Below are 26277 nucleotides of genomic sequence, written 5' to 3'. Positions count from 1 at the left end.
GAGTTGACTCATTGGAAAAGACTCTGATGCTGGGAGGGATTGTGGGCAGGAGGAGAAGGGAACAACAGAGGATGAGATGGCTGGGTGGCGTCACTGACTTGATGGACGTGAGTTTGAGTGAACTTCGGGAGATGGTGATGGACAGGGACGCCTGGCGTGCTGCGATTCATGGGGTCGCAAAGAGTCGGACACGACTGAGCGACCGAACTGAACTGACTGATGACTATTATGAATAGTAAGATATTCTTGTAAATGACTTTTGGTGGACAAAAACACTCATTTCTATTTGGGTTTACAGCCAGAAGTAAACTACTCCTACATGTGTTTAGCTTTGGTAGGTATGATCATAGATTTTTTTTCCAAATTGTACCAATTTACCACACCCACTAGCAATGTATGAGAGTCCCAGTTGTTTCTCACCATTACTTCATATTATCAGTCTTTTAAAAACAACTGTAAACTTTAAAACTTCCAAATGAAGTTTGGGAAGACCGAGGCAAAAGAAGAGGGCAGCAGAGAATGAGTTGGTTGGACACCAATACCTATTCAATGAACATGAACTTGGGCAAACTCCAGGAGATAGTGAGAGACAGGGAGATCCATGGGATCGCAAAGAGTCAGACACGACTTAGCGACTGAATAACAACAACCCACTTTCAAATAACTCTTCATTCTATTTTATTTCCACAGAAATGGTGAGCTCCACTGGAAGGTACATTCAGGGATAGCTCCTGGGATGTCAAGATGAACTGCACCAACCTGGAGGATGAGCCTATAGCCTATGACAGCAGCAGAGGAGACCAAGATCTAAGCACAGCCCAATATGACCCTAGAGATTCTCAAAGGAATTCCAGACTCTTGCCCAATGAGCTCCTGAGTCATCCAGGGCATTGTGAGGCAAGACAGAAGTGGAACAACAGGCTCAGAAAAAGGAAGCTGACCCACTTCTGATCCACTTACTGTGTGTATGTCTCTGAAGGTCTAGACCTGACCAAGTAAGATGGAGCTGCCTTTCCCAAGGTGGAATTAAGTGTTAGTGGCAGTGCTGACTTGGGATGGCGGAGGACACTGTCTCAATCTGGTCTTTGGTTCGGCTTGGAAAACAAACCCAGATCTCCTCCTAGGCAGAACTTCAGATGGGCCAACAGAGCTCCCTGGAGGTATGAGGCCTGAGGCCTGAAGCCTGAAGGGATCAGCAGGTAACTGGGCACTAACAGCCTGAGGCCCATCAGGAAGCTCTCTGCTTCCTCAAAGGATTTCTTTGCCTGAAAAAAGGTGGGGGCTGGCACTCACACCCCTACAGAATCTTCTGAAAATGGAAACAAAGGTGATCCTGAAGAAGGCCCCTTGCCTGGTGACCAATGTCAGCCCTCATGGAACTGAAAAGTCAAAAGCGCCTCTCTTCTCTGTGATTCAGATTTTCATCCTATCTGCCTTGATGGAGACACAACCTGGGCCCTGGGGGACAGGCAGGCAGTGGCAGTCCCCTGTTCATTCCAGTCCTCAGGACTGCGTGGGAGACCTAAGAAAAAAATTACGGTGGCACGCCTATTTCATACAGCACAAAAGACAGGGTGACCGGCAGGTCACGGGACTCTAAAGGGAGGCGAGGTCTCACGCAGCAGCTAAAGGAGACGTGACTCAGGGGCGGTTGCGATTAGGGCAGCAGAGACTGTAAGGCGGCGGAGGAGGCCAGTGGAGGGAGAAGACTGTGGAAAATGAAGCCTGAGAGCTCCCCAGGGGGTGTTGAGGGGTACCTGGGCTGATTGTGGCAAACAGGGTAGGTTCTCTACAGTGTGCAAGTCCGGTATGCTGGCAATGATTTCGAGTCAGACTCTACTTTGTGGGGTGGGGTGCAGTGTTAGCCTGACTCTTTGTGACCCTATGGACTGTAGCCCACCAAGCTCCTTTGTCCATGGAATTCTCCAGGCAAGAATACTGGAGTGGGTAGCCATTCCCTTCTCCAGGGGATCTTCCCGATGAAGGGATTGACCTGGGGTTCCTGTATTGCAGTTAGGTTCTTTACCGTCTGAGCTACCGGGGGTGGGGAGAGGAAGTTAACTCCTCCTCTCACAGAGTCCAGCCTTTGGCGCCAGGGTTTGGTTTCATAGGTTCCGGAAAACGCACAGGGCTCGAGATATAACTAGCGGCGACTGCGGGGTAAAGGCGTGTTGGGAGGGAGTCCTTCCGCGAGCGAGGTTAAACATCCTCACTTCCGGGTACGTCCGGATGGGCGGGTGGGGCTCCAGTGTCGGCGGCCAAAACCTAGATTCCTTTGCCCCGAAGTCGCGAACCTCCAGCGGCAGTCAAACGGCAGTTGAAAAAGAGCGGGCGGCCGTGAGCAACAGCCGCGAACTCTACGGCCAGCCCTAAACCCCGCCCTTCTCTCCGGACTGCGTCTCCGTGGCGACGCGAAACGAACTGCGGCTGCGCGAGGGTGACGGAGCGCGGGCGAAAGGGAGGGGGTGTTTTGGTTCCAGCCGCTCGCCGTCCTTTGAAGACTTGGTCGTCTACAAGCTTCGGGTTCCTGTCTCCCCTTCCCTTTCCCTTCCCTTTCCCTGCCCCGGTCCTCCCTCCCTCCTTCCCTTCTGCCTGCCTTTCTTTTTCTATTGCCGCCCGGAGTCCGGGCCATTTTCCGGGCCGGGCGCACGAAGGTGCGCGGCCCCGGGGCCCAGTATATGACCCGCCGTCTCGCTCCCCCGCGATTTGCCCGCCCCATGTGGCTGCGGGGCCGCGGCGGCGCTGCCCACTATGGCCAGGAAAGCAGTTAGCAGGAAGCGGAAAGCGCCCGCCTTGCCGGGAGCTGGGAGCGACGCTCAGGACCCACAGGTGAGGGCCGAGACGCCTGGCCCCGGGTGATAAGGCCGAGGCACCCAGAGGGTAGGGTTCGCACATTGGGAACCGGAATGAGGTCCAAGGTCTTGGCGGGGGGCGGGGGGAGGGGTGGTGTACGGAGGTGCGTAGAGCGGTGTTCTAGCCTATAGGATCAGGCCTGGGTCCTTAGGAGTTCTTGGGATAGCAGATAGGCCCGCAGGGGTCAGAAACTAAAGGGGAACTTGAAAATGAGGCATGTTCCGGGGAGATCTACAGGCGGGAATGGGGCTTGAGGAAAGAACAATCTGGGCTTCGGAGAAAGGGAAACCAAAGTCGAGGAGAATCGGGGACAAAACCTCGCCTAAGATATTGGGAGGGAGAGTGAAGTCTGTCTTTCGGTGGCCGGGGGACGGAGATGGTTGCGTCTCTCAGGAATGAGCCTCCCTATGGGTACCCAAGCCCCCTAGATAAACAGTTTACCGATATCACCCTGTCCCGCTCTCTGAGACTTGAGTCTCTTCAGACTCATATTTCCCGTTCCTGTCACCCCGTTGGTGTTTGATTTTTTGAATTCTACAACTGCCAGGAGCGCGGACCTGGTGACAGGCAGACGGCCATTGCTAGGGCATCCCTGAAACACCTGGGACCCCAGCTGGGCTTCTTGGGCCGCACCTACCATGCTCCGCGTAGAGTACAGGCTGAGAGGGAGAAGGGGGTCCATTAGAGATGCAGCCCAGGTCTGTATGGTAATCTCTGGGCCCTTCATTCCCTTCCCTATTAAGGATAGTTTTAAGGTTAAGGAATCCATCTGGAATGTGGGAGACCCTGGTTCGATTCCGGGGTCGGAAAGATTCCCCTGGAGAAGGGATCGGCTACCCACTCCAGTATTCTTGGGCTTCCCTTGTGGTTCAGCTGGTAAAGAATCTGCCTTCAATGCGGGAGACCTGGGTTGGGAAGCTCCCCTGGAGAAGGGAAGGGCTACGCACTCCAATATTCTGGCCTGGAGGATTCCATGAACTGTATATTCCATGGCATCGCAAAGAGTCCAACCGTACTGAGCCGAGTTTTACTTTCACTTTAAGGTACCTGAATCCTTCACTTTAAAAGGCCTTAAAAAACCTATTGTCCTCTTTTATTGTCCTGCTTTCATTCCTTTGTCTTCCAAGTCCTTTTTTCCCATGGGTATGACTATGAGCAGCATCTTTTCTGTGGCCTTCAAGATTGACTTTCCTGTTGCATTGTGTTTGTAACTCTGTTCTATGTAAGTCCTGCGAGATGAGTTCTATAATATGGGAGGATCCCCAATTCTGACAAAAGTTGGCAAAGCCTTGATTTCTCCTTTTGCTCTCCACAGTTGGGCTGGGATCACTCACTTCACAAAAGGAAGCGACTCCCCCCAGTGAAGAGATCCTTAGTGTACTACCTGAAGAACCGAGAAGTCAGGCTACAGAATGAAACCAGCTATTCCCGAGTGTTGCATGGGTATGCAGCACAGCAACTTCCCAGTCTCCTGAAGGAGAGAGAGTTTCACCTTGGGACCCTTAATAAAGTGTTTGCATCTCAGTGGCTGAACCATAGGCAAGTGGTGTGTGGCACAAAATGCAACACGGTAAGTGTCTGGGTGGATATGAACTTTCTCCTGGCTCTGGATATATGGCTCCACATGCCCTAGTATCTCTCACTGCTGGTTTTCCCATCAGTTCTTTGGGGAAGAGACTGCCTTATTCTCTGTTACGTCCCCTCGTATCTGTCCATGACTTCTCTATTCCTTTTTCCACTTCCACATTTCTTTTCTGATAAATCTTCAGAGGAGTCTAGTCCTGCAGGCCTCTTGTATTATGGTTATGCCACTGCTTCTAGATTTTTTTTTTTTCCTTCTTATGTTGTTTTTCTAAGTCAGAGACCTCAAAGGAGAGGAAAGAATGATGGTCAGGGCATCATTCAGGATACAGGATAGTGAAAACCTTGGTGTTGTCTGCTAGCCTAAGGGCATATATAGATGTATTTAAACTCACACTTGGCTGAAGATAGTTCAGTTGCTCAGTGGTGTCCGACTCTTTGCAACCCCATGAACCGCAGCACACCAGGCCTCCCTGTCCATCACCAACTGCTGGAGTCTACCCAGATCTGTGTCCATTGAGTTGGTGATGCCATCCAACCATCTCATCCTCTGTCGTCCCCTTCTCCTTCTGCCCTCAGTCTTTCCCAGCATCAGGGTCTTTTCAAATGAATCAGCTGTTTGCAGCAGGTGGCCAAAGTATTGGTGTTTTAGCTTCAACATCAGTCCTTCCAGTGAATACCCGGGACTGATCTGCTTTAGGATAGAGTAGTTGGATGTCCTTGCAGTCCAAGGGACTCTCGAGAGTCTTCTCTAACACCACAGTTCAAAAGTATCAGTTGTTTGGCGCTCAGCTTTCTTTATAGTCCAACTCTCACATCCATACATGACTACAAACCATACCCTTGACTAGACGGACCTTTGTTGGCATAGTAATGTCTCTGCTTTTTAATATGCTGTCTAGGTTGGTCATAACTTTCCTTCCAAGGAGTAAGCGTCTTTTAATTTCATGGTTGCAGTCACTATCTGCAGTAATTTTAGAGCCCAGAAAAATAAAGTTGGCCACTGTTTCCACTGTTTCCCCATCTATTTGCCATGAAGTGATGGGACCAGATGCCATGATCTTAGTTTTCTGAATGTTGAACTTTAAGCCAACTTTTTCACTCTCTTCTTTCACTTTCATCAAGAGGCTTTTTAGTTCCTCTTCACTTTTCCATAAGGGTGGTATCATCTGCATATCTGAGGTTATTGAGATTTCTCCGGGCAATCTTGATTCCAGCTGTTGCTTCCTCTAGCCCAACATTTCTCATGATGTACTCTGCATATAAGTTAAATAAGCAGGGTGACAATATACAGCCTTGAGGTACTCCTTTTCCTATTTGGAGCCAGTCTGTTGTTCCATGTCCAGTTCTAACTGTTGCTTCCTGACCTGCATAGGAATAAGGCAAACACTTTATTTTAGGGGATAGAATCTAAAGATGTATTTTTTATTAGAAAGGGTAGGGAAGTGTGTTTGGTGCTATATTTCAGGAAATAAATGCTTGGTCTTTGCAAAGTAGCCTTCTGAAAAGGTTTCAGAAGCAAGAAAGTTGAATATGACATGAGTAGGAGAGTATTTTTTACATAGCATGACTTAGATAATTATTAGTGAATGAAGGGAAAATTTTATCAGTAAATTTAGCCAGAACAATTAAAAGCATGGATAAAATAAGTCAATTCGTGATTGGATATTGTGGATATTGATTGGGATAGAAGAGTACAAATAGCATGATGTCAGATAAATAAAGACCGTGGTTCGGATACCAATTTTCACATCAACATTTTCAGGCTTAGGTTTAAGAAGTTGTTTATCTTGTTTACCTCGAAGGTGTCAGGGTGAGGGGGGCCTGGGTGGGCTGCAGCTTCCTCTTGCTTACAGCCCAGACAGTGGCCTGGACAAAAGCCAACATCCTCAGCACCTTGTGCTAGAGCTCAGCCACCTCAGCCTCTTTCCATAGACATGGTGAGCACATTTGCAGGCGGATTCTTACGCACTGTAGGACCAAGGAGGTCTCCACAGACAAAGATTTACATAGTAGTTTTAAGGAAGAGTACAGTACCATGGTGGTTGAGGCCAAACTTTCATTTCCTCTTCTGTTGAAGGCTGCTTATTATAAAGAAGCCTTTCAAAACCAAATAGTGGTGGCAGGCTCCTGCAGAACTTCTTTTTCTTAGTCTCTCAGGCTACTATTCTTGTTTCAAGCGAACTGTCATCATTGTCACTTGACGCAGAGGAATTTAGAGGAATTCATTGCACACCCTACACAAACCATAGTCTTTTGCCCAGCAAATGTTGCTAATTGTAAACTGAGTCATTATAGTCTTCTGTTTCTTGAATTTATTGACGACCTTTTGAAGGTGAGAATAACATTAAGTAGTAATTTAACCTACTCTTGATATGTTCCTTTTTCTGTCTTCCTGTTTCCTCATGACTTAAAGTATATTTCCTTCCTAGGTCCTTATGGCTCAAAGTGGAAGCTTGTTTTCTTTTTTTTTTTGCTTGTTTTCTTTTTGTAGTGTTTTTCTTTGCTTAGCTTTCAGAACCAAAATTAGGAATCAGAAACAGTGCTCTTCTCTGCATTTTGTAATATTTGGCAAATGGTTCCTTCATCTGTGCCTTTGTTTTCCAATCTGTAAAATGGGAGTGGTAACATCCAGTGCTGAGAATGTAGCTGTAAACATCTTCAGAAATATTTCAAGTTAGCAATATCTTATTCTTCAAAAGGAGTAGTGGTGATAATGAATCCAAAGCCTTTTCCCATGTTCTTAGCACTCCCTGGGACTTCCCTCAGTTTAAAAGGAAAATTACTTAAACAGTTAGAACTCTGTTTGGCTAACAGTTGAAGATTTTGGAGAGGGAGGAGATCATGTCTGATTCTTGGTAGTAAAGTTTTGATGTATTGAAATTTTACTGTCAATGAAATGATTTAAATGTAGGAAAAATATACCACAACTATTTATATTCTAAAATAATCTTTTAATATGTATCTGTGGGTTAGAAGCTGTTTTTCTCTTGGCTGCTGTTGGTATTTATGAGCTATGTGCACACAGGTCATTTGACACAGATCATTTCCAGACTAACTGACTTGGGGCTGTAGTATAGAAACATTCACTGAGGCAGTGGGTCGTCCTCTGTGAAAAAATTAGCAGAAGTATCGTTAATTATTCTGTAGCTTGATTCCTGCAGTGGGAATTTCCCTGTGCTGTAGGCTAACACTCAAACTAGAGGCAGTCCTTCAACCTCTCTGAATTCCCTGGGCCTAGTAATTACAGGAATTAGATGGCCAGCTTATGTTGTTGTGGTGATTGTTTATTTTTTCCCACACCACACAGCTTGTGGGATCTTCGTTCCTTGACCAGGGATCAAATGTGTGCCCCCTACATTGGTAGTGTGGAGTCCTAACCACTGGACCACTGGAGAATTCCCACATCGATGTCCTAATCATTAATGACATTGTTCATTCACTAAGTTCTGTCTGACTTTGTGACCCCATGGACTGCAGCACGCCAGGCTTCCTGTCCTTCATCGTCTCCTGGAGTTTGCTCCCACTCATGCCTATTGACTTAGTGATGTCATCCAACTGTCTCATCCTCTGTCACACCCTCTGTTTCTGCCCTCAGTCTTTCCCAGTATCAGGATCCTTTCCACTGAGTTGGCTCTTCACATCAGGTGGCCAAAGTATTGGAGCTTCAGCTTCAGCATCAATGCTTCCAATGAATATTCAGGGTTGATTTCCTTTAGGATTGAAACATTAGTACATTCATATTTTTACTAAATTATTTAAAGAAGAGGAGGTAGTCTAACCTTAATTGGAATATGGGTTGGGGAACCAGGATGAATAGGTATATTTTGCTGATATAGTGTTACAGACTCAGGTTATGTGCAGAACTATACAGAAAAGCTAAATAAGAGTAGCTTGCCAGGCACAAAAAAACATTTGAAGAGAAAATATTTAGTTTTGTGCTTTTAATTAGTTGAAGTTTGAGAGGGGGTAAAGATTGAAGTTGGTGGTTTAGGAGTCACCTATGTATAAGGGATTATTAAAACTGTTCTGTTCTGTTACCATGGAGAGAGGGTAGAGAGGTCTCTCTTGGGTTTTATAAACCTTCCCTAAAATTGCAAAAATGTCATTTTATGTATATTTTCTGGGCATAATGTGGGGAGAGTGGTGTAGGGGAGCAGATTTTATTACATTTTCTTTATTTATTTGGCTGCACTGGGTCTTTGTTGCAGCACTTGGGATCTTTAGTTGTGGCACGTGGGATCTAGTTCCCTGACAGGGATGGAACCCAGGCCCTCTGCCTGCATTGGGAGCCTAGAGTCTTAGCCAATGGACTACCAGGGAAGTCCCTCACTACATTTTGAAAGGGTGTTGGGAGCCAGAAATGGTTAAGAACCATTGATATTGACAGAGAAGTTCAAACAGACCCTTGAAGAACACCTGTATTTATGGGGCAGGAAGAACTGCTATAGGGGGTGCAGGGAGGTCAGAGGAAAACCCAGAGTATACCAAAAACAAATCAAGAAAGTGGATATTTTGAGAGGGGTCAGTTTGGGAAGAATGGTGACAGGCAGAGTGATAAGGTATCCAGAGTTTGGGGAATTAATTTTAGACATGAACTCTTTATTTCCCATTTTTTGACTTGGAGACTCACTCACCTATAGTAGATAAAATTGCTCCTTGCAGTTAGGGTGACCTCCACCATAGGGAACTGTGGAGCCTCAGTAGAGGATGTTGGGAAAGACTTAAGTAATAATAAATTGGATTTTCGCAGGAAAATCTCCTATGAAATTATTTTCACCAAGACCCTAAAGCCTGACCCAGGCTAACTCCTGGGTAGCCAGAGCTACTTTTATCTTTCTCACCATCTCCCAAGTCATGGTCAGAGATATACTGCTGACTTCACTGTTAGGCTTGGTGAATCATTATGATGCAGACAAAATGAACTTGGGCTGCAGTTTGCTGCCAGATAAGACGAAGAAGGACCTTGCAGAAGCCTAATTTGGGGGTGGAGTGAAATGGTAGTTACCAGAGTTAAGAAGACAGCTAAACTTTTTTGTCCTTGAGGTGACATGTTCAGATTCCTAAAATCATAAAAGCAGAATATTAAACTCAATTTGAGATACATGGAAACGAAGGAAAAATGTGGGAGTTTGTCCTGACCAGATGTTTTTTATTCATTCCTCCTTGTCTCACTATTTTATTTTCCCAAAGGGATTACCTTTAAAAAATGCTTTAAAATGCTTGCAGAATTCCTTGGGTTCAGCCAGATGTACATCTCAGGTTAACAGCATTCTTATCTGTATGATCTGCCTGTATTTTGTAGTTAAGATATTAACCTGCTAACTAGGTTTTTCGTTTTTTAAATGGCATATGGTTATTCTTTGTCTAGTAAAACATGTTCACAGTTATCCCAGAATTAGTCTTCATTTTATTTTGGAATATTTTACTCTTTTGAGAGGAAGATTTTAGATGTGAAAGCCATAGAATTGCTATCTCGGCAAGTTCATTCTGCTGGGGCACGTGTGCAGAAGTGTATCTAGATTGAAAATCATCGTGGAAATGCTTCCAAAAGTCTGAAGTTCTCTGTCAAGTTAGTTGATGTTATAAGGCTTTAGGAAGAGGAGCAGTAGAAATAAGTTCATGCCTATTATATGTGATGGTGTTAGAGTTGGCAGCTCCTTTCTGACTAGGCTTCATCTTGAGAAGACCTTGCTTGGCTTAACACAGGTATGTGCTCCAGAAATCCTAGTGTATTGCAGGCTTTGGTCACCCTCTGTATGTGAGAGAATTAATGGTCAAGAGTGGTAGGGCCTGACCTGTGCACTGGAAAGGCAAGAATATACAATGGACAAAAGACAGTCTTCAGTGAAAATTGATGCTGGGAAAACTGGGCAGCTACAAGTAAAAGAATGAAATTAGAACGTTTTCTTATATACAAAAATAAACTCAAAATGGATTAAAGGCCTATGTTTAAGACTGGAAACTAGGATAAAACACCTAGACGAAAACATAGGCAGAAAACTGACATAAGGACTTCCCTGGTGGCCCAGTGGCTGAGACTACACTCTTAATGCAGGGGGCCTGGGCTCAATCCCTTGTCAGGGAACTAGATCCCACATGCCACAACTAAGAGTTTGCGCGCTGTAACTAAAGATCCTGCATGCCACAGCAAAGATCAAAGATCCTGTGTTCCACAGCTAAGACCCAGCACAGCCAAAAAATAAATATTAAAAAGAAAACTGACATAAGTCACAGTAGTATTTTTTGAATATATTGCCTAAGGGAAAAGAAAAAGAGCATAATAAGCAAATGGGACCTAATTAAACTTTTAAATTTCTACAGCAAAGGAAACCAGCCACAAAATGAGAAGACAACCTACTAAATGCAAGAAAATGTTTGTAAATGATATAAACAATAAAGGGTTAATACCCCAAATGTGTAAACAGCTTATACAACTCAATATCAAAAGAACAACCAACCAATTAAACATTGGGCAGATAAGACATTTTTCCAAGAAGAAATACAGGGACTTCCCTGGTGGTCCAGTGGTTAAGAATCCACCTCACAGTGCAAGGGACACTGGTTTGATCCCTTGGCCTGGGAAGACCCTGCATGCCTCAGAGCAGCTAAGGCAGTGTGCCACAGTTACTGAAGCCCATGTGCTTAGAGCTCATGCTCTGCAGCAAGAGAAGCCACCATGATGAGAAGCCTGAGCACAGCAACAAAGAGTAGCCCCCATTCGTCACAACAGGAGAAAGCCAGCTAGGGGCAACAAAGGCCCACCACAGCCGGAAACTGAAGATAAGCCTTTAAAGACAAGATATACCAGGTGGCCTAGAAACACGTGAAAACATGCCCAGCGTTTTTAGTTACAAGAAACATGCAAATCAAAATCATGAGACATCACTCACACCTGTCAGAATGGCTGTTATCAAAAGACCACAAATAACAAGTGTTGGTAAGGGTGTAGAAAAAAGAGAACCCTTGTATGCTGTGCATAGGAATGTAAATTAGTACAGCCGCTATGGAAAACAATATGGAGGTTCCTTGCAAACTGAGGATAGAACTGTTGTAAGATCCCAGCAATTATGGATCATAATTTGGATTTCTGACCAAAAAAAAGTAAAAGTAAAAACTCTAATTCAAAAAGAAACAAGCACCAGTGTTCATAGCAGCATTATTTACAGTTGCCAAGATATGGAAGCAACTTAAGTTTCTTATCAACTGATAAATAAAGATGTGAGGGACTTCGCTGGTGGTCCAGTGGCTAAAGCCACCACATGCCCAGTGCAGGGGGCCCGGGTTCGAGCCCTGGTTGGAGAACTATATCCCACATGCTGCAACTAAGATAAAAGATCCTAAGTACTGCAACTAAGACCCACCACAGCCAAATAAATAAAAAATTTAAAAAAAAGGACGTGAGATACAAGCACACACCCATACATACATACATGTGTGTGTATGCTCACTCACTAAGTCATGTCCAACTCTTTGAGACCTCATAAACTGTAGCCTTCCCGACTCCTCTGTCCAGGGGATTTTCCAGGCAAGAATACTGAAGTGGGTTGCCATTTCCTCCTCCAGGGAATCTTCCCAACCCAGGGATCAAACCCATGTCTCCTGCGTCTCCTGTACCAGCGAGCCACCTGGGAAGCCCATATACACATACATACATACGCACACAATGATGGAATACTACTCAATCATAAAAAATGAAAACTCGCCATTTGCAACAACATGGGTGGACCTGGAGGGTATTATGCTTAGTGTAATAAGTCAGAGAAAGACAAATACACTGTATGTTATCACTTACATGTGAAATCTTAAAAATTAAAGTATGTACAGAACAGAAACAGATTCTCAGATATCAAGAATAAACTAGTAGTTACCAATGGGTAGAGGGAAGAGAGGGGAAGGGAAAGATAGAAGTAGGGGATTAAAAAGTACAAACAAAAGAAAAAGAAGTACAAACTACTATGTGTAAAATAAACTACAACACAGGTTATATAGCCAATATTCTATAATAACTTTAAATGGGAGTATAAGCCATAAAAATTGTGAATCACAGTGTTGTATACCTGAAACAAATATAAGTAAATTAGCTATGCTGCTGCTACTGCTAAGTCGCTTCAGTCGTGTCTGACTCCATGCGACCCCATAGACGGCAGCCCACCAGGCTCCCCCGTCCCTGTTATTCTCCAGGCGAGAATACTGGAGTGGGTTGCCATTTCCTTCTCCAGTGTGTGAAAGTGAAGTTGCTCATTCGTGTCCGACTCTTAGCGACGCTATGGACTGCAGCCCACCAGGCTCCTCTGTCCATGGGATTTTCCCAGCAAAAGTACTGGAGTGGGTTGCCATTGTCTTCTCCATGAAATACTTAAGTAAAAATTTTTAAAAAAAGATTAGGGCCTGAACAGCAATCGTATGGAAGGATTCAAGAATTTTAGGGCAGCTTTTCGTAACCAGAATATTGATAAGTGTTTTGGTGGTTTCTTCCTTCTCTGGGACTTTACCTCCTGTTGCTGGATGTTTCACATTCTTGGCTTCTGCTCCATACATGACAGCAACCCTGGACCTTGAACCCTCAGTTATTGTGACAGTCAGGCCACATGCACAAGTGTACATAGGCAGACATGCCTTTTTAGGCATTGTGCCCTCAGTTGACAACCACCTCAGAGCTTGAGGTATGCTCTTTATTTCATAAATAGTCTGTTGGAAGCTTGGGATGTTGGAGAATGAACATAGAGTTAACATGTTGACTCTTACCCTCCAGGCTGTATTTTCTGATGTGATCCTTGATAGGTATTACAATCAGAGAAAACTGTCTTTACTTCTGGTCAAGCTGACATATAGGCATTTTTTTCTGTTGGACTGTGAGTGGTACCTGGATCTGGTTCAAGGTGAGAATCAGAGGAATGAGTTTTTCCTGGTGATATCTAGGAGTGTTGCTCTCCAGCTTGACCTTAAGCAAGATTCTTCATGTGTTTCCTGGTCTAGGAGATAAATGGAAGAAACTAACCCAAAAGTGGCAACTGGGTTCAACCCAGAATTATGGTTGGACTGCAGCTTCTGGTTTCTTAAACTGATTCCACTTGAATGGCCTTACAGGCCTTCAGATCCTTAGAGGCCATCAGTCTCTCTTATACGTTAAGTGGGGATGTTTTCATCAGGACAGTTTTTGAATGTGAGAAGAAATAGGATAATGTTTCTCCATTTCATTGGCTAGAATGTAGTAGGACAATTTTGTGGTTTGTGTCTACTTTTACTAAATTTATAAATATTTATTGATTTTCTCCCAAAGATAGCAGAACGCTACTTTGTGTGGGATTGGAGAAGCCTCAGCAATGAGAAGTCCATGCACTGCAATGAAGAGCAGCCACCACTTGCTAGACAAACCCCGCTTGCAGCAACAAAGACCCAGCGCAGCCAAAAAAAAAACCTGTTCAGCAGCCAGTTAGATGTAATCACTTTGAGGAAGCCCTTGATAAATAATTATTTTCTCTATATGCCTGTTACTGGTCTCAACAGCTACTGGTCTCAATAGCTATGGACAAAGTGAATGACAACATAGATACCTCACTAGAAGTGTCAGCCAGGACTGCTCCAAGAAGGAAGTCATTCCTAGCTAGGATATTCAGAGGGGATTTCCTGGAGGAGGAAGAGGCTTCTGCAGTGGAAAGGAAGCAGGGATGTCCATTTTATAGCAGAGTCCAGAACACACAAGGAGTGTGGAGGGACCCTAGATAGACTCATTTGGCTGATGCTGGGCAGAAACAAGAGAAAGTTCAAGTCACGGGGTGTTTGGTTGATGAGACTAACTGAATCTCCTTTGGATAACATTTTTTCTTTTTCCTAGACTCATGTGTAGTCTTTAATAATAAATAATCCTGTTAATCACCTTTCTCACCTGGAGAATTCAGTCACATGCTTCGCAGCATGTCCCTGGTGAATTTATGGCCTGTTCTGGCAGTCCTGGAGGCTTGGAAGGTGGGAAAACCCAGGTTACTGAGAGTGAAGGTTTGCTAACTTCCTGAGGAAAGTTAATAAGATAGTCTAGTTACTTCATTTGGTTCCTGTTTTCCTTGGACTTTTCCTTCAGTCTTCCTTTGCAAGTCCATATTCTTCTAAATTGATGTGTATTTGATTTCTTTCTGATTGCATAGGCCTTTGTTATCTGTATCATAGTCACTTGAGGTATGTGTTTAAAATGCAGGTTTGCTGGTGCTGACTAATTCAGGATTTTTCCTTCATTGAAACCTAGAAATTGGAATTTTAAACACACTTATAGGCAGTTTTTATATGAATCACTGGCTTAGACTTGATGCTTTATAGCAGTAATATATATATATATTTGTCATCTTTTTAAATCTAGACCATTTGTTTGAATCTTCCTTGTATTTTCTAAACCACACTCAGGGCACAGATGGGACATCATGTTTAATGGATCTGGAAGAATTTCCTTGTAGGCATCTTGGTTAATATCTGTTTAGTAGGACTTGCCTGGTCCAGTGGTTGAGAATCCGTCTGCCAATGCAGAGGACACAAGTTCTATCCCTGGTCTAGAAAGACCCACATGCCACGGGACGGGGCAGCTAAGCCCATGCACCCAAACTACTGAGCCTGAGAGCCACAATAAAGAGAAGCCTCAGCAATGAGAAGTCCATGCACTGCAATGAAGAGCAGCCACCACTTGCTGCAACTAGACAAACCGCGCTTGCAGCAACAAAGACCCAGCGCAGCCAAAAAAAAATATGTTCAGCAACCAGTTAGATGTAATCACTTTGAGGAAGCCCTTGATAAATAATTATTTTCTTTATATGCCTGTTATGGGTCTCAACAGACAGAGCAAGAAATTCTTTTTTATTTTTATATTTTGACCTCACCATGAAGCTTGACCAGGGATTGAACCTGCACCCTACTGCATTGAAAGTTTTAACTACTGCACCACCAAGGGAAGTGCCTGCCTGTTGTTTTTTTAGGTCAAATCTTAACTTAGGTCATTAGTTTCCAATTTCTTAGTCTCTCTACTAGAAGAGTTAGAGTAAACTTTAGTCAGGGGCTTCCCTGGTGGCTCAGAGGTAAAAGCGTCTGCCCGCAATGCAGGAGACCTGGGTTCAATCCCTGGGTCGAGAAGATTCCCCTGGAGAAGGAAATGGCAACCCACTCCAGTATTCTTGCCTGGAGAATCCCATGGACGGAGGAACCTGATGTGCTACAGTCCACGGGGTCGCAGAGTCGGACACGACTGAGTGACTTCACTTTCACTTTCACTTTACTATGAATAAGGTTCAGTCATTCTGTATTGTATATTTGGATTCAGAGATTCATGAGTTGAATCTAGGCTCCATTTCCTATTTATTTGGCTGCACCAGGTCTTAGCTGCGGCAGTCAGGATCTTTGATTTTCCTTTCGGGATTTTAGTTGCAGGATGTGGAATCTAGTTCTCTGACTAGGGATCAAACTTGGACCCCCTGAATTAGGAGCATGGATACTTAGCCACTGGACCACCAGGGAAGTCCTGGGCTCCATTTCTTATTAGCTTTGTACCCTTGAACAAATATCTTCTCCTAAACCTTTCTTTCACCTTTAAAATAAATGGAACAAGTAGTATCTGCCTACCAGAGTCATGAAGAAAATTACATAAGAGGTCGGTTAGCGAAGTGCCTAGAATATGTGCTTAGTAAATTGTTGATGTGATTAATGGCAGTGGTGGAGGAGGAAGTGGTAGCAGTAGTTTGATGGCTCTACTCTTTAGGTGTATTTCTGGCCAGATTCATATACACCAAAGATAAGAAGCTGGCATTTTTCTACCCTGTGAATGACCTGTTTTTTGTATGTTAGTCTTATCCCAAATAGCTTAAGCATTTAAAAATTACTCATGTAGATATTATTTATATGAGAAAATATAATTAAATTATATTTAATTTCATCATGAAAAGGATTCAGATAAAAGATGTTTTCTGTATACAAATTAAAGTGTTACCTAGTTCTGATAAGAATACAGCAGAATAGATAATACATTTATAATGCCACTAAAACCCTTTTTTGAAAGTAATTTAACATGTTTCAAAGACCTGGGATATATTATTTGTTGAATGAAGAGCCTAAAATATTATGCCCTTTGACCTAATCATAACAATAATTATTGGAAGCTATTTTTAATCAAAATGCTAATGCTAGAATACTTAAGTAATTTATGGTAAATCAAATCTGTGTGATACTATGGAGCCATTGACATGATTGTGAAGACTGTAATAACATGCAGAGCTTTTGATACGTTAAATGTAATGTACAGAATTCTCTCTCTCTCCTGATTATAGCTATGCACCATTATACACGCATGTGGTTAACTGAATAGGCACTTGACAAATGAAAAACAGACAACAGACTTGACAAGAGATACGATTCTGAACAATATTTCCTGCGGTTTTAAATTTCCGGTATTGTAGATAAAGTATTGTCAGTAAACTCTATAATTAAAAAAAAAAATTGTTACCTTCAGCTAGGTGAATCTTGTATTTTCTTATCCTAAAGCAGTGGAGAAAGTGGCCTTGCCCAGTTTCATTCATTGCTTGTCTTGTTTGCTGACAAAGATGGAGCAGTTATGTAATATACCTCCTCTCTGGGGAAAGGATGTAAAGAAGGAACTTGGAAATAAGGTGGTGTAGGATATATGGCATTGGAGAAGGAAATGGCAGCCCACTCCAGTGTTCTTGCCTGAAGAATCCCAGGGACAGCGGAGCCTGGTGGGCTGCCATCTATGGGGTCGCACAGAGTCGGACACGACTGAAGTGACTTAGCAGCAGCAGCTGCTAAGAAGGCAAAAGAGTTTCCCCTCTTAGTCACACAAGTGTTTTGAGCTCCAAATAACACCTGGAGAGGGGTCTTGCCTTTCAGTGGGCAGTATATAACCATATTATTATTAAGTCTTTGTGCTATAATGCTCAGGAAATAAGAATGAGGGGAAAAGATTATATTATTGTTTTAATACTGTTATTATTAAAAGCTTATGATCTCTCAGTATACCAGATAATTAGTTAGTGTATAATGACAATCTGCTCTTTAGTAGTTTGCAGTTTAGAGAGAAGGCTTCCTGTTAATTCTGAGTAAAATAGCTTATGCCTTAAGATTCTCTAGGGAACAAAAAGCTGAGAGTATCTTGTTTTCTTCTGAATAATCTATACACTAAGTATTAGTATCTTTCAATGCTATAGAATTTATTTTTCATTATTCATGGCAAGAAATGAAGATTTGTGTAAAATGAGGCTAGTTGGTCAATTCTTTTGCTTATCCTTCAATCTTCTTTTTAAATTATTTTTTTCAAAACTTAATTAAAATTATTTATGTATTTTTTGGCTATGCTGAATCTTCCTTGCTGCCTGTAGGCTTTCTCTAGTTTTGGAGAGCCAGGGCTACTCTTCGTTGCGGTGCAGTAACTTCAGTAGTTGTAGCACGTGGGCTGGCTCCCAGGCTCTAGAGCATAGACTTTACCGTTGTGCTCGGGCTTAATTGCTCTGGGGCCTGTGGGATCTTCCTGGACCCAGGGATCAGACCCGCATCCCTTGTATTGGCTGGTGGATTGTTAACCACCAGAAAAGAAGTCCTCCTTTTCTTTTAAAATAATGCATGTCATATGTGTTTATTGAGGGAAAAAATTAACATTCCAGGACTTAGGTCTTTAAAAGGGTATTCATTTAATAACAGCATGAGAAACTTTCCGTGTTAGTAAGTCTCCTCCACTCCATCATTCTTAAAGGCTGTATCATAATCCACTGAGTGGTTATTCCTCATCGCCTGTGGTGGTTTACTAGTTTAAAAGTCACTGTAACTTGGGACTTCCTTGATGGTCCAGTGGTTAAGACGCCATGCTTCCATTGCAGGGGGCATGAGTTTGATCCCTGATTGGTAAATTAAGATCCCACGTGCCACAGTGCAGTTAAAAAAAAAAAAAATTAATAAATAAGTAAATGGAATTCATTGTAATTAAAGCTATTCACTTGTCATGATTTCCTTAGCGTAATTGCAGCATTTACACATTTTTAATCTTTGATGCGTATTGGCTAACCATTGTTTTGCTGTGTTTCTTGGTCTTGGCTCTCTCCTGTCTCCTGTCCCCCTCCATGTCTCTGTTGGGGACAGAGAATGTATTCCTCTGCTAGGTTTCAGTCTTCCCTTTCTCAGACTTAAGCTGCCCTCTGGCCTTTAATTATCTGACTCCATACAGTTCATCTTGATATCTGTGCCTCCCGTGTGGATTTACTTTCCTTTCTCTACTAGCTTCCGCCTAACACACTCTGAGTTTTAGAGACTTTGTGAATCTCCCCTCCCCCCATTTTATTAAGCCATCCTGGCTTTCTGTGTAGGCACAGTTACATATGTCTGTAGGCAGATACATGCAGGCAGAGGTGTCCTCGCTGGTCTTAGAATCTTCCTGATTGTAAGGCCTTTGCTTTCTTTTTTTCCCTCTGCCCTAACTTATAAGCTGCAGGGAGCCATTAAGCCTCAAGCCTACCCTGCCATGCTGCTGGTTGCTGGCAGGTATCCCAGTAGGTGAGTGGGGAGCAGTCCCATTCTGGGAAATATTACAGGAGCTGTATGAAGCCTTGGCCCCTTGTCACACAGCTTGGGGAGACACTATGTGGCATCCCATCCACATTTCTTAAACTTCCTTTGAAAAAGCAAGGGGGCTCCCTCCTTCACATGCTGCTTTGTCATTCCTTGGTGAGGGTGAGGTTGTAGGTAAACTCGGTTTCCTCTACAGAGCCAGCCATTTGCATCTCCCTTGTATGAAATTTTGTTCATCTATTCTGTCTTATAACCTGCGAAATGAAACAAAACATTAGAATAGACTATCTCTGAACCAGTACTTGTAAGGCACCTGTTCTGTCCTGAGCCCTGTACTAGATACTTCACATTTTATTAAATCTCTTAGCAGCCATATTAGATAAATAATATTATTTAAGTTTTCTAGATAAGCAAGATTCAGAAAGGTTAAATGACTGATCAAGTTCACATAGCTGCTAAGTAAGCATTCTTAAACCTAGACCCCTCCCAAGTCCAAAACTGGAGAGGTTGGACATAAGACTCTCTTGGATGCAAATAAATAAAGCCGTTTCTCTTTTCTTTTCTGGGAGGCAGAAATGGAGACTTGTTTAAGGTATAGGGTTGTTTCTTATCAAATACATTGTCCTTAGTGTACAGAGCAGATTGTCTCTACGCCAGTGCTTCTCAGACACTTCCGTGTACTTGGAGATCTTGAGAAACTCCAGATTCTGATTTAGTAGGTCTAGGGTGAGGCCTGAGATTCTTGGTTTCCAGCAAGCTTCCAGATGTTCCTTTGACTAGCACAGCTCTAGATCAGTGGTTTTTAAACCTGAGCAGTCAGTAAATTCACCTGGAGATTCTTGACAAAAATTCAGTTTTACTGGCCCCAAATTCAGAACTTTCTACTTGAAGGAGTTTTATGGTAGACTATGGGAATTATTTTTTGTTTTGTAGTTTTTTTAAAAAGAAACTTCCCCAGGTTATTGTGATAAGCAGTTTGAGAATCACTGGTCTAGAAGCTGACATATTACGGGTACATTGTCCCATAAAACACAGAGGCGTAAGTGGGCAGTAAATTTTGCTGTATTTAATATTTGAGGGGCTGTGTTGGTTAGGTTAGGGCTTCCCTGATGGCTCAGATGGTAAAGAATCTGCCTGCAACGCCGGAGACCCAGATTCAACCCCTGGGTCAGGAAGATCCCCTGGAGAAGGGAATAGCTACCACTCGAGTATCCTTGCTTGGAGAATTCATGGACAGAGAAATCTGGCAGGCTGTAAAAGAGTAAGAAACACCATCATATTTCTTGGAAGGGCTAGCTCGCAAACCCCAAGAGCAGAAAATATTCCTGGATCTCAGAAGGAAACAGCTGGGAACTGGAAAGCCACTAGGACCCAGGGGTGGCTTCATAAATTTACTGTTTTCCTTTTCTCTGGGAATGGCTTTGGTAGAAAATGGCCACCCAGTTTGGTTTAGCACCAACAGCCAGTTCCATACAGCTGAGAGAATTTGAATGACCTAGTCTAATCTAGGCTCTAGACTGGTTCTCCTTGAGCCAGGAGGCCACCCCAGGACAATGCTGTGATCTGGACATCTGGGCTTATATCAGATGAACTCAGCTCCAGGGCCCCACTCTGAGTGCAGGGACATAGGGATCCCCTAACATCTTTGGGCAGGCCCTGGTAAGGTGGTTACTCTTTAAGTGCTTACTGTATAGCTCTGTGTTGTTGGGGCAGGAGAACAGAACCAGATAAGATAAAGCCCCTGCTCTTGGAATTGAGAGGGCATTATTAGCTTAATGGAGAAGAGAGACAAGTGAATATTTTAAAACTGTGATAAGATCTAAGTATTGTGAGTAGAGGGCTATCTTGGAAGCCTGCAAGAGAGGAACTTAATCAGCCTGGACATTAAGAAATATTAGGAGAGGACATGTCTGAACTGAATCATGAAATGTAAGGACATAATGGCCAGGTAAAGAAAAGAGTAGGCAAAAGCATTTCTGGCATTAGAACAGCCTAACCATGAAATAAAGTCACTATATATCATTGAAGATTTTTGTGTGAGTAATAATTTATAAGACTTCCCCAGTGGCTCAGACGGTAAAGCGTCTGCCTACAACGCGGGAGACCTAGGTTTGATCCCTGGGTTCGGAAGATCTCCTGGAGAAGGAAATGGCAACCCACTCCAGTATTCTTGCCTGGAAAATCCCATGGACGGAGGAGCCTGGCAGGCTGCAGTCCATGGGGTCACGAAGAGTCGGACACGACTGAGCGACATTTACTATTTACTACTATAAAAATTTATAAGCACCTCTTTCTATAGTATAACGTCCATGGAAGGATGTGAAGCTGGAGAGATAGATAGGGGCCACGCTGAGGAAAATCTTGATGCCATGCTGAAGGGCTTGAATTTAGGGGAAAGTGAAAGTGAAGTCACTCAGTTGTGTCCGTCTGTTTGTGACCCCATGGACTGAAGCCTACAAGGCTCTTCTGTCCATGGGATTTTCCAGACAAGAGTGGGTTATCATTTCCTTCTCCAGGGGATCTTTCCAACCCAGGGATCGAACCCAGGTCTGCATTGTAGGCAGATGCTTTACTGTCTAAGCCACCAGGGAAGTCAAATTTAAGGGAAGGGGAACTATTAGATATTTTTTAATGGACATGGGAGGATTTCCATTCTTTAGGAAGATGAATGATTATAGTGTGGAGTAGAGTTTTGTTGATGGCCTTTCCTGAAGGCAAGTCGTGCGGAGAAGAGAGGATGAAGAAGAAGGAGCCAACTGTAAGAATATTTAGGAGGAAGTTAGGAGTCTAGGGTGAATCCCAGGCTTGAGTGAGCAGATTGTGGTGGTATCAGATGAAATGAACAATTAGGGGAAGAAGATAATTTGTTTTAGACACATTGAGTTTGAAAATTTGAAAATGCCTGTCAGACACATCGGTGATGGTGCCAGTTAGGTGGGGCTTGGCCTTAAATAGTTGTCAGGGTTTACAGGTTTGGGAGTGGTTCCCCTCACTATTCCTTTCTTTTTAAAATCCGCACCCCTCCCCACCAGTCTCTGCTTGACACTTTTATTCTAGCTACTCTTCCTTTTCTTTTTCTATTTTAAATTTAAGAATTACCTACTTCCTCCTTTCATAGATCTTCCTATGCAAGCAGTAGGTTGTTTATACAAAGATTTGACATGTTTTGGCTTCACGCTGGGATTTGCTGATAGAATTTTAAATGAACTTCCTAGACTATAAGGTATATGAGGATAGAGATCATTCCTAGTAGTTAGGTTTCTCACACCTAGAACAGTTCTTGGCATTGAATTGGTGCTGACTCAGTGAGCAAATAAAGGAATGAATCATTGACACATAAAGAGTTTAATAATAGACTCCATTGGGAATGAATGCCCTTTCTCTAAGACTGATCTTTTCTATCAATCATTTCTCTGAGTTGAATTTTGGAGAATGAAAGAGGGTTGGTTTGTTGCAGAAGTGGATAAGGGCATTTCAGGCAGGAGGAGCAGCATAAGCAGAGACATGGAGACACAGGACAGATGAGTAGTTGAGATGTGAATGTCTTTTTCTCTCATATCTCAGGTCACTCTAGCAAACCCGGTATGGTTTATACTTAGGTCTAATAGTGGTTGTGATGTGTTTTGTTTAGTTTTCTATACATGTGTTGCTAAGAATTAGTGATACATAATACGGTTGCACTGGTAGAAAACCTTTCATCAGGTTTATTAGGTCCCAAGTCTAATACAAGTCTTCTTTGAAGCCATCTTTGAATATCAGGCAGAATTTACTTCTTCCTCTTCTGTGTTTATATAACATACTACACCTATCTCTGTTATGTTTTCTTATTTACATGTTTCATTTGACTAGTGTAGCCCTGACTTTGCAGTTAGTAGACATTAATTAAATGTTTGATGGATAACTGAGTGAATGAATGGATATTTATACCCAAGGTCAGCCACACTGAAGAGAAACTTCACTTTCTTTATCTCTTTTCTCTTGTAGCTGTTTGTAGTGGATGTCCAGACAAGCCAGATCACCAAGATTCCCATTCTGAAGGACCGGGAGCCTGGATGTGTGACTCAGCAGGGCTGCGGTATCCATGCCATCGAGCTGAATCCCTCTAGAACACTGTTAGCCACTGGAGGAGACAACCCTAATAGTCTTGCCATCTACCGGCTGCCTACACTAGATCCTGTGTGTGTGGGAGATGTAAGTTTTTAGACAGAGCCCAGCAGGTAACATGGACCTTCCTCCCGTAAGCCCTTCAGGAAGGAATAGTTTGCTTACTGCTGACTCGGGGGCTGGGGTGGGGGTGAGGAGTTGTAATGGTGAGATGTGGGTGTGGAGATTTCAGAATGGGTACTGCGCTCCCCACAGAGAGCTTCACATGTTGGCAGAAGGTATGTTTGATAAAGGTGCGCACAGCACACCTCAGATGCCAGCAGCAGTGGCTTGGTGTTTGAGTCCACAGTGTTTACACATCTCCTACTGCCCATGGTCAGAAAAGTTTGTTAAATTATTCATTTAGCAACTATTTTTTGACCCTTCTGTGGCCAGGCATTGTTTTAGACTCTGGGGATGTAGCAGTGAATAAAAGAGACAAAGCCCACCCACCCCCCCCCCGCCCCATCCTCTTAAAGCCTGTGCTCAAGTGAAGGGAGGCATATAAACCAACAGAAATGTACCAGCAGTAAGTCAGAGCGGTGAGTGCCATGGAGAAGAGTAAAGGCAGGCTAAAGGGAGAGAGTGTGGTGGAGGATGCTATTGTCTGGGAAGGCTTCTTTGATAAGAATAACACTGAGCAGGGAGGCTTAAAGGAAATGTGGGTACAAGCCATGCTGATGTCTGAGGAAGAGAGTTCAGAAGATGGAAGAACATAGAGGTCGGTTCTAGCTGTTGTCCCAGGAAGCAAAGGGGAGAGTGCCAGGATGAAGTTGGAGGGATGAGAGGTGGGTAATGGTGTGTAGGAGCCGCAGGTAAGACATCGAGAGATAGAGTGCTGGAGCAGTGTGTCCACCGGCCATGTTTACAGCCCGTAGGCCAGCCAGTTTCATTCCAGCTTTGAGCTTCTCAAGACAGAAAGTTAAAAGATTGTAGGATCATGCCATTTGGGTTGTGATCACCAGAGATGGGAATTGTAATTTTTAGAGATACTTCCATTCAGCCTTTTAAGCTTTTCAGGGGCGTGCATTGCTATCCTCATTTTACTCGTTTCTCTTCCCCCCTCGCCTCCCGCACCCGTCGCGCCCTCCTCTTGAAGGACGGACACAAGGACTGGATCTTTTCCATCGCGTGGATCAGTGACACTATGGCCGTGTCTGGTAAATTGCCCTTTTGCAAGGAATTCTGGTGTGGCAGGGTGGGAGGGAGGCTAGAAGTTACAAAAGGGATAGTAGGGGGACTGGAAATAGCCCAATAACCGACCATCAGCCAGGGGCCAGAAAACCTCGTATTGTCTTTTTCTCTGACTTAGCATGTGACCTTGGATAAGTCATGTCCCTTGTATGTTCCTAATCTGGAAAGTACTGGAAGTACTGGCACACTTATTACTCATACTCTGCCTTTTTTAAAAGAGCCTGTGTGATGGCCCCTTAGCTTCAACATTTTGTTGCGATTTGCTGAGACAGTAGTTGGGAAAGTGCTTTTGGAAAAGTTGTGCTCTGGAAAATATTAGGAGCAATTATCATTTTCTGTACAACTCTATAATGTTAATAAAGCTGTACAGGATTGGGGGAATTCCCCTCCCAATGGTAGAACAGTCAGGAAAAATACATGGAAATGAGTGAAGAGATACTCAGATGCTTTCTGAATACCCACAGCAGCCTAGAACGTAGGCTCAGAGTGCCAGCCAGCTTTTCTGGGTACCTGGCTTCCCAGGTGGCACAGCAGTAAAGAATCCGCCTGCCATTGCAGGAGACACAAGAGATGAGGGTCAGGAAGATCCCCTGGAGGAAGAAATTGCAACCACTCCGATATCCTTGCCTGAATAATTCCATAGATAGAGGAGTCTCAGGAGCTATGGTCCATGGGGTTGCAGAGAGTCAGACATGACTGAGGGATGGAGCATGCCTGCATATATATGTAAAAATATAATCGCCCATTCCAGATTCCCAGATTTTTAAAAAAATCACAAGAGTTGCTAAATTAAGTGCTTCATATGTTATTTCTTAGAACCATCATAACAATCCTAGAAGGTTTGCATTGTTAGCCTCATTTCACAATTAAGAAGATTTAGATTCTGAGAAGTTATAATTTGCCAGAGGCTACAGAGACAGTGAGGGATGGAGTCAGGATCTGAACCCAGCTCTCAGTTCAAAGCCCATGTTTAGAACTGCTACGAACAAAGCTAAGGAAACATAAATGTTTCTTTCTTTGGAATTTTTGCAAGGCAATAGAAAACAGCAAGGAAGGAAGAGAAGTCTAATGGACAAGCATCGTCACAGTTCAAAATTTTTCAGTAGTGGTTCAGAAGCTTTTGGATTCCCTGTCATTTGTCTCCCCAAGAATTGAGAGTTCCTGGAGGGCAAAGTCTGAATCACGTTCCCTCTATAGGGACTATGTGTATGACAGTAACTTGAACTAAATGGGCTTGTTGGGAGCCAGGACTTGGCTTTTTTGGAGAGCTTTCCTTCTCTTTTTTAATATACCCTGGGAGCGTTCTATGTTTTCAGACTGATAGCTTCCAAGACTACATTTTGTGAACAGTAAGCAGGTTTTAAGAATACTGGCTCTGAAACAGGAACAGACTCACAAATATAGAATACAAACTTAGGGTTACCAAAACAGAGAGGGAGGGAGTCGGGACAGATTAAGGGTATGGGATTAACTGATATAAACTACTGTATATAAAATAAAGCAGCAAGGATATACTGTATAGCACAGGGTATTATGCTCAGTATCTTATAATAACCTATAATGGAATATAATCTGCAAAAATACTGAGTCATTTTGTTATCTACCTGAAATTAATATAGTGTTATAAATCAATTATATTTCAGTTTAAAAAGAAGAAAGAATATTGATTCTGAGAGAACTATACTCTGAAAACTGTACAACATTTATGAAGGAAATTGAAGATGTTATAAAGGGAAGGAAAGATATCCTATGGTCTTGGATTAGAGGAATTAATGCTGTTAAAATATCTGTATTTCCCTAAGCAATCTACAGATTTAATGCAGTCCTTACCAAAATACCCATGACATTTTTCATCAAACTAGAGCAATCCTAAAATTTATATGGAACCACAAAAGACCCCAAATTGCTAGAGCAGTTTTTTAAAAAATTTTGTTTGTTTGCTTGCTGGCTTTTGGCTGC

At 43.2% G+C, this 26277-nt stretch overlaps 1 protein-coding gene across 1 annotated transcript in view; it reads left to right on the top strand.

Moving 5' to 3' along the window:
• The first annotated feature begins 2443 nt into the window (after window positions 1–2443).
• The window catches only part of DCAF12 (DDB1 and CUL4 associated factor 12), a 35668-nt gene continuing 11834 nt past the window's right edge, over window positions 2444–26277 (top strand). Inside the window, exons 1-4 of the mRNA XM_052644934.1 lie at window positions 2444–2829; window positions 4169–4423; window positions 22966–23172; window positions 24224–24284. Coding sequence (XP_052500894.1) covers window positions 2752–2829; window positions 4169–4423; window positions 22966–23172; window positions 24224–24284 — 601 coding nt within the window. The 5' untranslated portion in view covers window positions 2444–2751. The remainder of the gene's footprint in view (window positions 2830–4168; window positions 4424–22965; window positions 23173–24223; window positions 24285–26277) is intronic.

This window comes from Budorcas taxicolor, chromosome 8, assembly GCF_023091745.1.
Source record: "Budorcas taxicolor isolate Tak-1 chromosome 8, Takin1.1, whole genome shotgun sequence".
NCBI classification, from domain to species: domain Eukaryota; kingdom Metazoa; phylum Chordata; class Mammalia; order Artiodactyla; family Bovidae; genus Budorcas; species Budorcas taxicolor.
The sequence above is the reverse complement of the archived record's forward strand: the minus strand, read 5'-3'. Positions and strand labels throughout refer to the sequence as shown.